This window comes from Gasterosteus aculeatus, chromosome 6, assembly GCF_964276395.1.
Source record: "Gasterosteus aculeatus chromosome 6, fGasAcu3.hap1.1, whole genome shotgun sequence".
Classification (NCBI taxonomy): domain Eukaryota; kingdom Metazoa; phylum Chordata; class Actinopteri; order Perciformes; family Gasterosteidae; genus Gasterosteus; species Gasterosteus aculeatus.
Window position 1 is genome coordinate 3,793,483 of NC_135693.1, and position 17,175 is coordinate 3,810,657.

Below are 17,175 nucleotides of genomic sequence, written 5' to 3' on the forward strand. Positions count from 1 at the left end.
TATTCTGCTTGAGATCATTTATTTTTATTGGGGACGGAGAATGTTAAGGAACCCATATTGTCCTGAATAAAATTGTGTTGCACAACTGTGAAATTGAAATGAAGACAGCTGATAAGGAATAAATGTGCCGGTGACTCAGATGAGTGGGCATGCACCGTAACATATTTCACGCAAAACTGGCCGTAAGATAGAAATATGACGACACTAGTCCCCATCACACACACTAAGAAATGCAACACGATACAGTGATTGGTCCGATCTGTCAAGAAAATGTATCAGTTGGCATCCGATTTGTGCCACAATTAACACCTGCAAGTCCCGCACAACTTCAACCAAACCAAGAGGGTTTAACACAACGAACAGCAGTGATGCAGAGAACCTTTTCACGATCGAGTCCTCAGAGACTCAACACATCGCCCAACAACAAAGTGCTGACAGCTCAGAAATCATCAGATGCCCCGGCCCCCTTTCTTCTTCCTTTTGACAATGAGAAATAATGTAGAAGCATGCATTTACACCAGGTAGTATATCGTTATTGTACACATACAATATACAAATTCAACGGTTGGAAATAGTTGATTAAAAATAAAATGTGCGTGATTTGATCATTTAAAAAAATGTGTTCCTATAAAATAGAAATGTTAGTGATTTTTGGGTTGATGGAAACATTTGGGAAAAAAGAAGACATATTTTGTTATGAGCAAGGATGAAGAAAGGCAATGTGCAAATCCAATTCAATCCAAGCAGTTGCATAATGTAGCTTGGGGTGCTTGAGGGCCGGGGGTAAGAAGGGACGAGGGAGGCAGGAAATGAAAAAAAGGCTCACGATGGGGAACTAAAGGCCCAAATCAACAACGCGGCTCGTCTCCCACCACAAAAATCAATCAAGGAAACATACCCACGGGAAACAAGACACAGCAACCAAACACACATTGAGCAGCAGCTTGAGAAGTCTGGTCAATGAACGGCCAACAGAGACCAAACAATAGGAAGCGATAAAAGGTAACACTGCTAGGAGAGGGAACAGCACACAGGAAGTGCAGGTATGGAGGAACTCACCCTCAAAAAGTGTTTTGGAGAGGAGATGATTAACAATATCTGCTGGCAACGTTTTCCACTTACACAAGGTTTTTAAATCAGACTCTCCTCTAATCTAGTTTTCTTTTGAATTACTTGGAAGCAAAAAAACAACTTAGAAACACCATCAAGTAGACAAGTTCTGTTTCAGCGATCAAAAGCCAATACAGATTGGGACGCTGCAGTATCTCCAAATAAAGATCAGCTACATCCTATCAATACAAAGAATGAACAGCTGAGAACTACAAATAGCACAGTCTCTTGGATACTTTGATGAAAGGAACACTGTTGTGGGAGAAAACAAAAAGTAATGCAGAATCTAAATCCTGTCTCTTCCCACTAAAAGCATTAACATGAATAATGTGACAAGTGCGATGAGGTCTGTGTGCAAATTGACATTACTTGCTAAATTCACCAGATCATTTCAAAGGCATGTGATGGCTGCGGATGTCTTTGGGTGATGGTGATAAGCTTTGGGAGCACAAGCATTTAGAGACAAGGAAAAACCAGGGACACATATGAAGTAAAGCATTGATTTGATCTCAATGTGACAGTTAAAAAGGCAACATGAAAGCAAACAAATAAATAAAGAGGCTGCATTTAAAATATGCAGTGCAGTATCGTAAATACTGCAGTTTGATATGTATGCAACTACAGGTACATGTAGGGGCTGAAGGTATTGGGCTTCCCCCCCCTCTGTTCTTTAAACAGACAACACATGAGGATTTCAGATAAAAATGTTTCAAAAGGGAACAGTCTTCTGTAACTGAAAGGTGCGGCTCCACACTAAGGCAATGATGTTTACAAATGGGTTATGATGGAACAAAAATAAATACACAAACATATTTTTCTCATTGGTATAATAATTACAGGGCTGTCTTTCTGCTGGTAGAGAAACAAATGAGAGAGAGACAAAAAACACAGAGGCGGGATATGTCCAGTGACCGTCTCTCTGCAGCTTGTCCTGTGTTCTCCTCTTGGTGCTCCGCTGGCCGGGCAGTGTCTTTGCTCCACACCCAAGATTGTTTACAGTGGAGCCCCAGAGGCCAGAGAAGGGGTGATGAATTTACAGTCTTGCAGGGGTGAGCATTTAGTGGTAAACCTTTGACAACCCTGTGGCACCTGGGCCACCAACCACAGAGACATACCCAGAGTCCTGACCCGTCTGCCTGGCCGAGGCAGATGGGGTTTACGGTGAGGAGGCGGCCGCTGCGTGGTATTTCACAAAGGCAATGGCTGCAAGCTCTTTGCAGAACTCCTCAAGCACGATCACCCCCTCTAGAAGAGTCATATGGTCGATGCTACAGGACGAGGAGACAGAAAGGTCAGCGGCGCTGGACAAAAGTCAGCTCAGAGGACACAAGCTGAAATGGCGTGAAAGTACGTACTTGATGCCCTCGGGCTCCAGGCCGAGTAATCTCTTCCTCACGAGCAGCAGTTTGGGAGTGAAGTCTGGGATGCGCTGGATCCTCAACATGAGATCTCCTACCACCTAGCGCACACGCACACACACACACGCACACGCACACACACACACACAATTAACAACATATCACAGCTTCCATCTCTTCGGGGTGAAGATGCAACACTTGTAATTTGTTTCTCCGATCATTGGAGCTGCTCTTTACACTAATTCAAAACCCAATTCAAAACTATATTTTAAAGATGTATAGTATGCAGCACATGGTGTGTTTCTTTACAAAGGATGTAGCTAGTGATTGTAAACCACATTTTCTTTTTTTTCAACCCGATGTTGATACAAATGGATTAGGTCAAAAATGTAATTTTAAAAATGTGTATTAGAATGTTTGCATGCATATCTGCTAATGACCAAACAACGTTTTGCATTTCAGTTAAATTACCCCAAAATTTCCAGTTTGTTCCTGTTAATTCCCATGGAAAGTTTCGAATTTAGATTTTGCAACCCTAAATGGATCAGATGGCGACTAGAATGTAGACGGGAGTCTTACCCTGACAATGACAGAGAACAGAGACCTGCAGCCAGGGGCCAGGTTGATGTAAGGGTCCAGCTGGTACTCGTGCAAGTGGGGGTGGGGAAACAATGACAGCTTGGACAGAACAGCGGTCACCTGCAGGTTGACCTCGTAGGGCTGGAGGACAGAGGAGGGGGGAGCGTCAGATACAAAATGACACAGATGATTAACTGGTGACGAGAAGGAACTAAAGAAGAAATGCGTGTAGAAGAAAATGTCCCAATAGCCCCGAGCTTTTAATGTACTCATGAATGAAGAATCCTTTCACAATAGATTTTCTAAATGCAGAAACCCCTTAATGTCCATCTTCACAATTCCCATCAAACATCATCCGTCAAATGACTCTATGGCAAGGGATTATTTTAGTAGTTTTATGTTAAAAAAATGTAATACTCTGCATAATTAACAGCTGATTTGCGTAATCGCCCCTCATTTACCCTCAGTAGCAGTGCACTTTGTTTACCAGCAGCAGAGTTCATCTTTGGGGGTCTGGGAACATAAGCTGTGTTCAAACTGACCTGATCGAGGATGCGACCCATCCTGTCGAAGAGCACCTTGAGGAAGTGGCCCTCGAAGAACGGGCTGTCCAGGTTACACTTCTCAAAAGGCTTTGGACTGCCCCTCCAGTCCCACCGCTGGCACACCCCACAATAGTCCCTGAACTAAGGAAGCACAAGCACTTAGAATCTATTGAAATAGCAACACATACTATACAGGCTGCACTAAGGGGATGGGGGGACCAGTTACCCAGAATGCTTTCCTCCCCACTTCAAACCTCATAGAACAAGCCGTACCTGTCTGTGTGCATCTCTGAGGTAGGTGTCGTAGCCTGTGCCCTCCACGTGATACGATGACTTGGCCTCATCGGGCACCAAACAAAGGAAACTGCAGGGAACACCGATTGAGTTGAGCTTCTCCCGAGGTCAGAAATAGACTGCAGATGTTGCATGAGGAGCAGACTGTACCTGTTGACGATCTTGTGCACCTCCGTCTTCCCGTCGGACTTTGAGTGGTCCGGGCTCTGTGGTGGGGAGGAGCTGAGCCAATCCGAACCGGACAACCTGCTCTCTGGAGAGGTGTCCTCACCAAACAGTGGATCCTCCTCGAGGTCTCTGTAGAACAACACCTTCATTTAAAAGTATTCCGATTTGCAAGAACAGTATCCCACCTGGATCAGTTCTACTGAGGCAAAGGCAAACGATGTTCACTTTTAATTAGTTTTTTGTCTCTCAACAAAGAGTAAAGACACCTGTTGACACTTTGGCAACTCCTCTGTCAGTGTTTGAGTTCAAAGGAACGAATATGGGGTCTCTAATGGAATGGCAGCATGTCTTTTGGGTTGCTTCCCACATGGCGACCGTCTTTGAAATGTTCTCCCCATGTGGTGACCTCATGACCCCCCCCAACATGATTGTATCATATCATGTGAAGTCTGTATAATCATGCCGCCCGACTTTATTCATTCGTTAGAAAACTAGGAAGCTTTGTGAAGAAACTTCTCATGGTATAATGGTATATCAATTAAAATATTATTAGTTTGAGTGGCTGATATTTGTGCCTGACTAACCATAGCTTAAAAAGATTACCCCAATAAGAAAGTATTCAAGTGAATTGATTGTGCGTTGGTAAAAACACAGCTAGTTGATGCATTCACTTTATTTCCACCGGTGTATGTGTTTTTCAGATTCTTCTCAAATAAGGATTGTAAGGCAGCCCAGGAAGCTTTATGGTCAGAGGCAGGTCCTTACACAGCATCGTGGGGCTGCCCGTTCTCCAGGGGCTCCCGCTCATCCTGCGGCTTGTTCTCCAGGTAGTTCCTCTCCTCAAGGCTGCGCAGCAGCAAGCTGTGGAGGATGTGCTGGTTGGGCTTCTGAATCAGCTGCTCGAATAGCCGCAGGGTCATGATGCTGATCTGAGGACACAGGAGGAGGACTGAGGATACGCTCCGACCAGAAACCCACAGCTACATGTCACTGACGTAGGCAGCGGCTGTTTCAAACATCAGAGAAAGACGATTCATCTGTCTTCTGTGTGATGACAATATGTGGCAAAATCCATGAGCTTTGGAAATCATCTGTATCACTGGCGTCTGGAACTCAGAAACCTCAAAGGGGAGATGGTCATTTGTACATTAGAATGTCAAACTAATGAATAGTGTTTGAATAGTGTGAATGAATAATAGTGTTTGTGTTTTCATAATTTTAGGCCAGTTAGATGCAATCTTGAAAGGGGAAAATACAAGAACAAGTCGGCTGAACAAGACATGACATGAATAATCACGTGATAAGAACCTCGTCTGACAGATGGTCGCAGTGCTCGATCAGTCGGTGACGGAGTGGATTTTGAGTCACGGACGCTGGAGTCTCCGGCTCGCTCTCCTCCCCGAGCAGGAAATAAATCATCTCCTGCAGCAGAGCCTCTGAAGTCACTTGCCTGATGATCCGGTTCAGCAGGGCTGTGGAGGTCAGGATGCCTACCTCGGACCTACGTGTACCCACATGCCCGCCATGCGTCAATGAGCGGGTCACAACACATAACACACAGACAAGACCAAAAATAACATAATTGATTGATGATTCGACGCCAGACTTACGTCTGCATGAGCTGAGGCTCCATCACAGACACAAAGAATCTCTCTCGCACTGCTTTTGCCATGACTGCAGCTGCTGACTGGAAGAGAGAGAAAGACTCAAATGTACTTCTGCCCTTTCTTGCTTTCAGATACAAAAACGCTTTCATGTTTTTTTATTCAGCAGATTGTGAAGACAACGTGACAGATTAAAGCACAGTGTCAGCATTGGTTATGGACCTTCTGAGCCTCTTTGATGAGCTGGTCACAGTAATCCAGCCAAGACAGGAAGGAGATGAGAGCTCTCTTCCCTGTAAAGACAGCAGCATCCTCCTTCAGGTTATACACATCCAGACTGAAAGAAAGGGGGAAAGATTTATTAAAGGTTTGATAACAATCCACGAGTCCATGTAGTGTTTCATAGAGTGCCTGCACCAATCTCGTCTAAATCAAGCAGCTGTGCAGGGCAGGTCCTGCTAAAAACTGCAGTGGCAATAATCCCACTAATGATATGTTCTCCCCCTGCGGTTAGTGGCTTTTTTCAGATCTGACGACGGTAGATTCAGAATCCATGGCCCGAGTAGTAGTATTGAAATGCTGCCAACTTTCGGAGCATGATTGTACAGATTACAGGGCACAAGAAGGCAGATTGGGAAATGCTGACATGGAGTCACGACGGCCTATGTATTGTGCTATTAATAATAATGCCAGTATTCCCGAACCGCAAGAAGTGCGTGTCTTGTCTGCCTTTTTAACCCCACAAGAACCCATCGTAACCAGACTTGTTAGTGTGGGCAAGTGGTGTTTGCCACTCTTATAGAAAGTAAAGAGAAATTTACCCCCAATTCACTGACTCCACTGTTTCAATGTCTACAGGGTCCATGGACTGAGGGAGGGCTTTGTAGAAGGTGACCAGCCTGTCGGTTAGGAGCTCACACAGCTCAGTGTTTTCCGTTAAACACTTAGCAGCTGCAGGCTCTGGTAAACTGACAAGCAGCATCAGGCCCTCACATGCCTTCACCACTATCCTGCCATCCTGAGGAGGGAACAAAGGGATACAGCTCCTGACCACACGTTTAACCCAAATTACCTACATTAAAGTCCTTTGAGAATAACTTACAGGGCTTTTTGTGAGGTTGAGCAGCGAGGTGACAAGATTGTAGTTGTTGCTGCTGCTTGTTGCACTGGAGGAGGAGGCAGCACCCTGAAGCTCCTCTGGTCGGTCAACCGTCTCCTCTGCCAGAGACTGTCCCGTGTCTGGAGCAAACACATTTTCCTCCACCACCTCTGTCCCCACGCGACTCTTTGTCTCAGGTCTCTTTGACTTATTCTGCAGATATTGTAAATAAACAAATATTCTAGTTATACGAACAGACAAATGAGTATGACTTGTGTCACATGTATTCACCCCATGGTGCCATAACTAACTTACCTCAAGGAAGAAGTCAACGAGATATGGGTCCTGCTTCAGTTTGGCACAGACTATACAGAGGAACTGAATCTCTTCATTTTCAGTAGGAGCCGTCAGCACCTCCCCACACAGACGTATCAGTTTCTGAAAGAGGGATGTCAGTCACAGTGGCAAGGGAAAACGTTACGAATGACTTACATAACCACTCAGCTAGGAGCATTTTGAGGAGGATGACTCCAATCTACACTGCATCACTTCTCACCTGTACAGGTCTGTGGACATTGATGTGTGGAAGGAGAGGTTGCCGAATGTGTGCTAGCAGCTTTGTGTAAAAGGTGAGCACCTGCTGCTTCATCCCTGGAGGACACTGATGGAAAATCATGGAAACAGAATATGTTAGAATGTGATATATACCTATATAGAGTGTCCCCTCCCTGGGTGGAAATATTGCAATTAGGGGGGGAACTCGAATAGCCGACAATTTCACCCAAGGAGGAGGTGCAGTGACAAAAGAAAGTGGTAATGAAAACTAATAATTGATCCTTCCTAAATAACAACATGGCTAATTCAGGCACATACAACAGCGGTTTGCGTTTCTCTTTTAAAAAGCACTCAGTGTCAGTACTAACCCAATTCCCCGTACAACTATTAGTGAAGTCACCGCATTAAATTTCATCCAATATCAAATACACAGGTGTCCTACGGAGATCTGCATCTATTCCTTGAGGTATAGTTCATGTAGTTACCAAAGCATGACTGCCTTACATCTGCCTTTCCCAAGGTGTAGAGAGTCTCCAGGATCTTGTGGTGTAATAGATACTCCATGCAGGGTCCTGTCTCTCCAGACTCCCTTTCCCTTTCCTCCTGGGTAAGGATGTCCAGCATCTGTTCCAGGTGGGATGGAATGTTGGTGTCTGTGACCGGAGCTTTGTCATCTAACAAGGGGAAACAGACAAGTTACAATTGTTGGTCTTTCCAACTGATGTGAACATACGGGAGAATGGCATGTAGGGCTGTTAGGTGCCAAAGGAACCTCGTTAATGACGAGCATTAAGAATAGCCATTTAAAAAAAGACCTATCTTCCAATACTCATGTTTCATACCACGTTCAACTTTCTTCAAGGTAACTTTCAATTAGTTATTGTGTAGACTTTGAAGAAAAAGAGATCAGCTGCAAAAATACTCAAAATAATCAATTGCTGCCAATTGATTATTTTGAGTATGTTTGCAGCTGACATTTTGTTGGACTGACATCTGACTGACCTAATAAGAAGAACTGCTACAAAGAAACTTTTTATTGAAGAATAAGGAAACTTTGCTGGCCCAAAAGGACGACATAACAACAGTTCACATTGATGTTGTCTTTACAAGACTGTCTGTGTACAGTACCAGTCAAATGTTTAGACCCATTTTCTAACTGCCCTGCATTTGATACATTTGTCCTGTATTAAACCTGGATGCTGGAGCACATCCCCAAGCAAACATGAAGGACGCACTCATAGTTGGACAGAAATTGAGTCTATTGCAAACACATGCTAAAACACTAGCATGTGTGTATTTTTCAGTTGGCTTGGAACTAAAGACACCAATGACAGCCAAAAAGCCACCTGCAGTCAACCCGAAAAGTTGTTTAACATATTTATTCACTTTTCTTACCAGAGGTCTCAATGTAATAATGTGTAATGGCCTTCCAGTGATAAACAAAGTCCTCCTGTAAGGGCAGCGATGGGGCGAGCTGAAAGACAAATGCAAACATAACCATTAAATGAATGTTTACACAGGGAGCCAACATAAACATCGTAGGACTGTATGTATGTTGGTGTTGTAAATATCACAATTTATTAACGTTATATCATCTCTGTGGTTCATGGTTATAATGTGCTGCTGCAAGCTGGCTTTGATCACAATGCATTGATCAAGACACCGCCCAGAAGCTTTCCAAATGTGAAATGTTGGGGATTAACGTTTGCGCAACCTTAAACAAGTCAGCCTGTCAAAGCTAACAATGCTATGTCGTTACCTAGCAGTTAACGCTAAGTAACGTCATAGCTAGCAATGCTATGTCGTTACCAAGCGGCTAACCTTAAGTAACGACCATAGCATTGCTAGCTATGCCGCTAGCAGCTAACGTTTAGCTTACGGGGGCTCTAACGTTAAAAGTTGGTAGTTAACATTAGCGGCTAACTAGCTTAGCCTGCTAAACTGCCTTATCGGCAAAGACTTTCAGCAATTACAAAAAGTCAAGGCGAAATATGTAGATTAACGTCTTAATATTATTATTATTAATATAATCGGACAGAGAAATAAACACACCGACTGATATATTATCAATAAATAAAATTGACAGCACAAACACAAAACGCTAGTATTAGCTTGTGCTAATCAGTTCAGCTCTCAGGTTAGCGATATAACGTCAACCCAAATGCTGACGTTATATGTGATGTAAGGGCGACCAAGGGCCCCTTTCAACAAAAACGGACGATACACAAAGGCAGGAGATCGGACAAATACATGATATTGCTAATAAACTCACCGCTTCCACGGCATGTTGAAGAATGGACGTGAATTTGGAGAACATTTTGTTCTTCGACTGGACAAGTTTCTCCCGAGAAGACCTAGAGAATTCCTCTATCTTCTTCTTCCTGTTGTTGCCGCCTCGATCCAGATTGGAGCTTTCATACAACGACCCTTTTAACGAAAGAATATAGTCAAGCAACACAGCCGTAACACGATGGTGTCCTCAGGTATTCATAGGCCTGGCTCAACCACTGTAAACAAGACGTCTACAGACTCAAGTCACGTATTTCTTCTTTGGACACGGTGGCACTTCTTCAGCCAAACGCTACCGTTTGAATCCACCAGAGGGCGCAGCACACAAAGCACCGGCGCGTAATTACTAACCACGATCAATGCATCGAATGAAGAGTACATTCATGAGCGACGGTTGATCTGTAATTTCAGCTTGGAGACGTCAATCAATACGCCCATGTAAAATATTCAAGCAAGTATGGGATTCCGTTTACCAAGCAATGCATGTTGTATATAAATCATCCGATGAGCTATAAAATCAATTGATTAAGCTGCCACATGATGCACGGATGTGGGCTATTTCTATTGCGGTGTTTTTCCGACATAAAGCTGAGAATATACGGAGCGGCAGGCTTTAAGATGTAGTTGAGGAGTCCACGCGATGATTGGCAAATATGTTCCTTTAAGTAGCCGGATTCATGGAAAAAATGCCAGAGCGCCTGTCAACTTTGTGATTTATCCCAACTACCTCGCCAAGAACAGCACTGTCACCCCGGACAAAAAAGAACCAGGCGACCTGGCAGCAGCTGCAGACGATACATTTCTCCAATTAATGAATTTAGTCTCCGCGTTTGTGTGATAACATGTTGAAATGTGCACATGAAGTTGTTGCGAAATAAGGATGCTGTCTGCTTCAGGACACGCCCTGTCGCTGGAAAGGGCTCCCTTCCATCGCGCGCTGTGGTCTAGCCTATATAAAAAGGCTGTATGCTTCCGTGCGTTTAAGCCCAAAACATGAACGTCGAAAAACTTAACGTACAGATAACATCAGGCTGCCAAACACCGTAGCCCTTCGAAAGTGTCACTGGGGCATCTCCTCCCGGTTATCTCGGCAAAGAAAGAGGCACTACCTACCGGGCATGTCTGCTAGAGGTGAGTATCTTTTGCCGCAGAAGCCTTCATTACCCAACACATACACGAAACAAGTCTCTTAATTGCTATTTTCTGGAGAGGGGTCTTGGCTCAAAAACGGATGCAATGTAGAGGAGAGACCGTTTTTGCGTCGTCTTCAGGCTGCGATAATGACAGTGGCGGTAAGGAGGTGACACGGGGAGTAGCTGAGACTGCTGCAGCCTTTCTAGACCGCATAAGTTATTGTGTTCAGATGATCACTCTGTTGTAACCTATACCTATACCTTCTGGACAGTCCCAGCTGTGATAAGGGATCCCCTTTAATGGAGGATTTTTTTTTAGCATATTTCTAATGGGTTGGTTGCAGTGGTGGCTGTTTGAATATGTTCAAGGTATTCTATACGTATATGGTGAGGTATATATACATTGTAACAAATTGCTGTAAATTTACAGTGCATTTCTAACGGCATCTTACAGTATGTCATAATAACTAATATACCGTTAAATTTCCATCCCTTGCTTGTAAATTAACAGCCAAGTCATCAATAAACAGTTAAAACTGTCAATTTACGATAATGGCAGACTACCGCAATTCAACTGCATGTAACATATAATTTATGAAGGGGTGGAAATACACATACAAGTGCAGTGAATCACAATCCATCTACATCTGTTGTAGATTAATGTATGGAAGCCCATGTCAGCCACTGAAAAACAGGTCCTGTAAGTCATCATAATATCTCATGAGATACGATGATGACTTTGACTTACAAAGTCATCATCGTATCGTACATTACTATACATGCAGCTGTCACTTTTATCCAAAACGCCCATGGTTTGACATAATTTTATGTGGAGTATTTGGGGGTTAGGTGTCTTGCTCAGGGACACTTCAACTTGGCACAGGGAGCAGCCAGGATTCGAACCACCAACCGTGTGCACACCCTCCCTATCCCATGCGCCGCCTTTGCCATTGTTTCAGTGGCCGGAATGTAAAGATTATAAATATTTGTATTATTCAAAGTGTTCATTGCCTAAAAGTCATTTGAGTGTCAATCGTGACCGACTGCTCCTGAACGTGACGTCAGATGCGTAGTCTCAGTTCATCCAGAACACCTGCCAGTGCATCGGAGGAGTTTCTCATTGCCTCGTCTGCGTTCCCTTGGCCTGTTCACACATTTCATCATCGCCCGAAAGTTATTATTACTCTCATTGAAGAAACTTCCCTGTAGTAATTATTCATGTAAATGTTTATATATTTGCATGGCATTTGACATGTATGAATTGACATTAATGTTACGACGGCGATCACCAGAAAATAACACCGGAAACAGCGTATAAACGTTATATTTGTATCCTAGAACACAAGAGCAACACCCTCCAAACCACATGAAACACACAATGTTGCCCCAGTGTTGGCACATCCTAGTAACCACCACCTTGAAGATTGCAGTGTACAATGCTGGTAGCTGAGGTGTCTGAAGTAGTTGAAGTATCAGCTTAAACATTTGAATCTGTGATGAACTTTTTTGAGCTTAAGCGAGCAGAAAAATTGTCTACTTGAAGGTGTTGAGTACGGAATTTAGAGTAATGCTATTACCTCTGCAGCGCTCTAAAATCATGACATATGCCAAAAGCATGTAAGAGAGACCCAGCTATGCAAACAAACCACTGAAAAGCTCTATCTCTCTGTGAACAATACACAAAAAAAGAAAGGGATTTCTTTCTCTGATAGACATTACTCCACTATAGCTGTATATAGAAAGTGGTTGTGAGCCGTGGTCTGCTAGGCTGTGAACTTTTTACTTTCAAACCAACAATCTACTGACTTAGTTTGGTTGTCTTTCTTTAATTTGTGGGGAATTACATGCAAAAGTATACGGTTATAAGTAAACGGTAACATTCTGGTATTTATAACACAAAAACAGTAATCCTATCGTAATAAACTGTAATCTAATATACGGCAACATACCGTATATTACGGTAGGGCACTGTAAATAAAACAGTAAGTTACTAGCGTCGACTGCCAGTAAATTGCAGTTAATTCACAGTAAAATTGGGTAAAGTTTATGGTAACATACTGTATTCTACGGCAGTGTACCATAAAAAACAGTCAATTACTGGCATCCGCTGCCAGTATTTTACCGTTAATTGACTGTAAAGTTTACGCCAATTTACTTTAATCCATTTTACGGTAACATAGTGTAAAACAATTTATGGTAATATACCATAAAATAAATGGTAAATTCCTGGCGTCCTTGCTGCCTGTAAGTATTGTTAATTTACGATGAAATTTGTATAATGTGTATATTAGCACATCTTGATTTCTGTGTATTTGAAGAATAGAACAAGAAGAATTTTGTTCTTCTGTCCTTTTGAGTGGCAAACCTCTAAAGTTCCTTCTTATTTAAGTCAGGAATGTCCCTAGCAAGAGAACACACAAGCTTGGGGCAAAACCAAAGTGGCCCCAGGTTGACTCTATTTATGGCGCTGATTGGCTAAATTGTGTGTCACGCATATTTGAATTGAATCAGCAATTGGCTAAAGGGCTTATTAGAACCGCCTTCTGCAGGCAATGGTTGGTTGTGAAACGATGTTGGGTGGTGAAATATGAGGGTTATTGTAAGGGTATTTAGCCAGTGACGTGACAAGTGACAAGTCCTTATTTACAAAAGGAGCACAAATGATAACCATCAGTTATCATTAGCAACAATATCAGATTTTCTCAGTGGAGGAGACTTTTCTATTTCTTTTTGAGCGTAGATCGGCTTATACCCGATAACAGCCCAGGAGGAGCATGTTTGCGTACCAATCAGAGGTCCTTTGGTGGATTTGCTTCAGGTGACCGTCTTCTCGAAGAAGAGATAAAGAGCCTCCAGCTGTTCCTGCTATATTGCCTTCAGGTGGTCAGAAATATTGCATTAGATCTGTAAATATGGGTCTGAGCCCGTTATTTCGTATAAAACATGTGTAAAGCAGCTCAAGCTGTACAATCCATCACTCACCATCAGACTCTGTAGGATTGTGCCTGTGTAGAATGAGGCTTCAACCCCCCCATCACTGATGTGGCCTATCTATCCTCCATGGCTGCTGGTGGATATCGATGGAGCTGTGAGCCGGATGTCCCCCCTGTGGTCAATAAATCTGATTATCACGCTTAGCACCTGCAAGCCGCCAGTCATTACGTATGATAAGTAACTGCACCCTACAGTGGTGGCACTTTACCTCTGTGTTGGCTCATATGTGATGTTATTCTTATTCTAAGGTGCACTAGCTAGTACTTCCATCTGTCATGTACTGGACATCTCCATTCACAATATTTACTCAATGAACATAAAGGGTTTTAGTGTCAATAATATTTTATTGTATGTATTTTCTTTGTGCCATGCAGAGAACCTGAAACTACACTCCATAATGTTTTTGTCACTCAGAATGTGTTTTAGATTTTTATCACCTTTAGAAATATAATTGATTCATCAATTAAGTAATTTCTTTGAGCTATATGACATATCATTTCTTCCAGCTTCCCGACAGTAAGCATTTGCGGCGTTTTCTTTTTTCAAATGTGATAGCAAACATAGTATCTTTTATTGCTAGGCCAAAACCAACAGCTTAAGATATCCCATTGTATTTCATCAAAACATGTTTGTGGTGACTACAATCCGGTAGAGTCACGTGAGGCTAAGTACGGGAGATTGGTGTGTGGACTCGTTCCAAACAGACGCAGATTCCTCCTGTGAAGTTCATTGATTTTATTGTCCGAAAGTCAAAAAAGTTAAAAAACATCCAAGCAGGCGAAGCGATACATGATGTGCGACGATGCAATAAAGTGCGCTGTAGAATACGGTCAACAAAAAGTATCGTCTCCCGACTCACCCCCATGTCCATACAACCATTCCTTCGCCTAGATGCCTACACTCATTCATAAACCACTGCACACCTGCCCACGTGACTCTGATGCTAATTACATTTCAAAATAAAAGTACCAACCAATCACACACAGAAAGACGGCCGCTACAATGTTGTTATCAAAAATTAGCTGCATAATAAGGATTACTTATTTTAGCATCTATAAATCTATTGGCAGGATCCAAAACATGTCAGCCGATGGAAACATTTTCATTCCTGACAACAGGAAGACAAAAAAGACCTCACAGGACTTTTTTCCCTGTAGTAAGCATTTATGATGACCAACATTCCTCGTTGGTCTATCCATTTGCTATTACTTTACTCTCAGTCTTACAGTCGCCCTGACCCTCACCCCCCCCACCCCTATCAGCATACGGCCATGAGCTGCTACCTTGGTAGTGATGCTCTTCCATTAGTGCCCCCACCTTACAATACTCTCTTGAGGCCGTACCGCTGTCATGCTGATCTGGACCTTTCAGCGGCATCATATTTCCTTTGCTGTTATTCTGTTGTCTAGAACCCCATCACATGGTTTCTTTAAAAAAAAAACATTTCTTTTCATAAGTACAACTCTTTTCCAGTGGATGTTGTTGTCAGAGCAGATAAGCAGTGCTTCTGTCTCCTTTCCAACCAGTGAGCTGTTGCTAACAGTTAGTGGTTTATGGTCGGAGAGCGATTACTGACTGGGAGTGAAGTGCTTTGTTCAAGGTCACTTGGGTATCGATTAAGTCCCTCCATCTCCTCTTGGTTGAGGAAATCAACCTAAAACCTTTAGTCCACCAGCACAGTCTCTGCATTTATTATTTTGATAATTTGTTGTTCTGCTGTTTACGTTGACCAATCAATTGGTTGATGAATTTACTGTTCCTCTTTCCCTTATCTTCGCTCCGCTGCAGGATCCTAAAACAACATGTGGCCTGTCAGAGTTCTCCATGTGGGTTGATGTGGTTCACCCAGGCTTATAATAGTCCTGGGATGTTTCTAAATGTTACTGTGTCACATTTCATAGATGTTTTTGATGGCATTGTTGGACTGTACAATGCTTTTCTAGTTTTCCAACCACTTGTCATCATTCACACACTGATGACAAGAACTACCATACACAGTGCCCTTCAGTAACTAGCATTCACATGAATGCCAGGCATACTTTTTATTTCAGCCTAACGAGATTGCACACAGTTTATTTCAGGAGACATTACTGCTTCCCAGTGGTCAGATCTGACAGGTTGGCTTTAAGTGTCCAGCTACGCAGAGAAAACCCATCTTCAGTAGAGCCCTGCTCTGACCTCCTTGCCAGCTTCGCCCCGCCCTTTCTCCGGGCACGGTCAGCACATCAGGCACACCGAACTGTTACACTGCAGTGTGGTCCAGATGATCAATGCTGGAGGAGAGAAAAGGGAGGCATTCTGCAGTAACTCATCGCCTCATCCGTTAGCCCAGCGTTGAAGAGGGCTGCTCATGCTCCGACAGCACAACCCTCTGCATCAGCACTTTTGTCTGCCTCTGCGTGCGCGAGCGTGTGTGTGTTTGTATACTGTATGTGCGAACATGAGGGTTGGTCTGCGCGCGCATCCATGTGTCCTGGCAAAAGCATGAATAATTGATGAGCAGGGGAAGGAGTGAAAGCGCTACCGGACGGGACAGTGTGTGCGGCAGTGTGTAGTGATGGGGGAGAAGGATGCTGCGTGGCAGGAGCCTGGCTACGACGGGCTGTGCAACTACGCCCAAAGAATCACCTCCTGCTTCGGACTGGATGGTAAGACAGGCTGGGGGGGCACATGAGGAGGAGGGGGACTTCTTGTGTGCAGAGGCTACCAGCATATCTGGGATCTGTCCTTTGTGTGCGGGGGGCTGCTCTTCTTTCTGAGCGTGTGTATTTGTGTCAGAGCCACCACGCGGGGGGTGTCAGTTGGAGGGCAGCGCCTCACTGCAGCAGAATAGCATGTCCTTAGCCACCCCGTGGTCCATGTGTCTGCCTGCGTGTGTATGAGTGGACGTGCTCTTGCTAGTGCCTCACTAACACTCCTTTCTTACCTCCGGCTGTCCGAATGGGGAGTGGGTTGGTTCGGTACTGCGTGGCCAGCCATCACCAAGTTGTCCTGTTTGCGACGAGGAGGAAGATTGTACAATTCAAAGTGCAGGCCAAGCACAATATATCTATTGGTATTTTGTGATGTGTCACATCTTTTCATTATTCCTGCTACCTGAATGATTTATTCCATCTCCTTGGAGCGTGTAGATAGGTGTGTTCAGCCCTATCTGTCTGATGAATATTACACGTCTCGGAATGTTTCTGTTGTTGTGAGTCCTGGTTTGGAGTTATTTTTCTGGAGTTGGCTCAGTATCTCCCTCTGCATCTATTTATCTATTCAACCCTCTATGATTCAAAGAAGTGCAAAAAAGTGCTCGTAAAGCCTAGTTTATGCTTCTGCGTTTTCAGAGCGCAAGACCCCCTTGCGTGTCCCTTGCGTGCCTTTTCACACCTCCTTGCGTCCTTGCGTGTGTCATTTTTCTAGGCTTGCGTCGCTTTCGACCGCAAGCCTCCCGCAGCGCAC

General features: G+C 43.7%; 2 protein-coding genes across 6 annotated transcripts in view; one reads left to right on the forward strand and one right to left on the reverse strand.

The window, feature by feature from the left end:
* Positions 1-5: 5 nt before the first annotated feature.
* fhip2a (FHF complex subunit HOOK interacting protein 2) lies at positions 6-10,976 on the reverse strand. Of its 2 annotated transcripts, XM_040179437.2 has the most exons (18): positions 10,715-10,976; positions 9,585-9,739; positions 8,708-8,786; positions 7,817-7,986; positions 7,314-7,418; positions 7,073-7,195; positions 6,761-6,970; positions 6,480-6,676; positions 5,881-5,995; positions 5,665-5,741; positions 5,363-5,555; positions 4,820-4,983; positions 4,037-4,183; positions 3,866-3,956; positions 3,590-3,733; positions 3,048-3,188; positions 2,466-2,569; positions 6-2,378 (listed from the first exon to the last, which is right to left on the reverse strand). In XM_040179437.2, the coding sequence occupies exons 1-18, from the start codon at positions 10,719-10,721 to the stop codon at positions 2,267-2,269; spliced, it is 2,334 nt and encodes a 777-aa protein (XP_040035371.1). In that variant the 5' UTR covers positions 10,722-10,976; the 3' UTR covers positions 6-2,266. The 2 variants fall into 2 exon arrangements, with proteins under 2 accessions (XP_040035371.1, XP_040035372.1); XM_040179438.2 differs by lacking the exon at positions 10,715-10,976 and having other exon boundaries at positions 7,798-7,986; positions 9,585-9,967.
* ablim1a (actin binding LIM protein 1a) overlaps positions 9,933-17,175 on the forward strand; it is a 44,559-nt gene continuing 37,316 nt past the window's right edge. For 3 of the 4 annotated variants that reach the window (XR_013467997.1, XR_013468001.1, XR_013468005.1), the window contains exon 1: positions 16,210-16,376. The gene's annotated coding sequence lies outside the window, so the exon portion shown is untranslated. Of the gene's footprint in view, positions 10,733-16,209; positions 16,377-17,175 lie in introns of those variants that run through there. The other variant, XR_013468004.1, reaches the window with a different exon arrangement.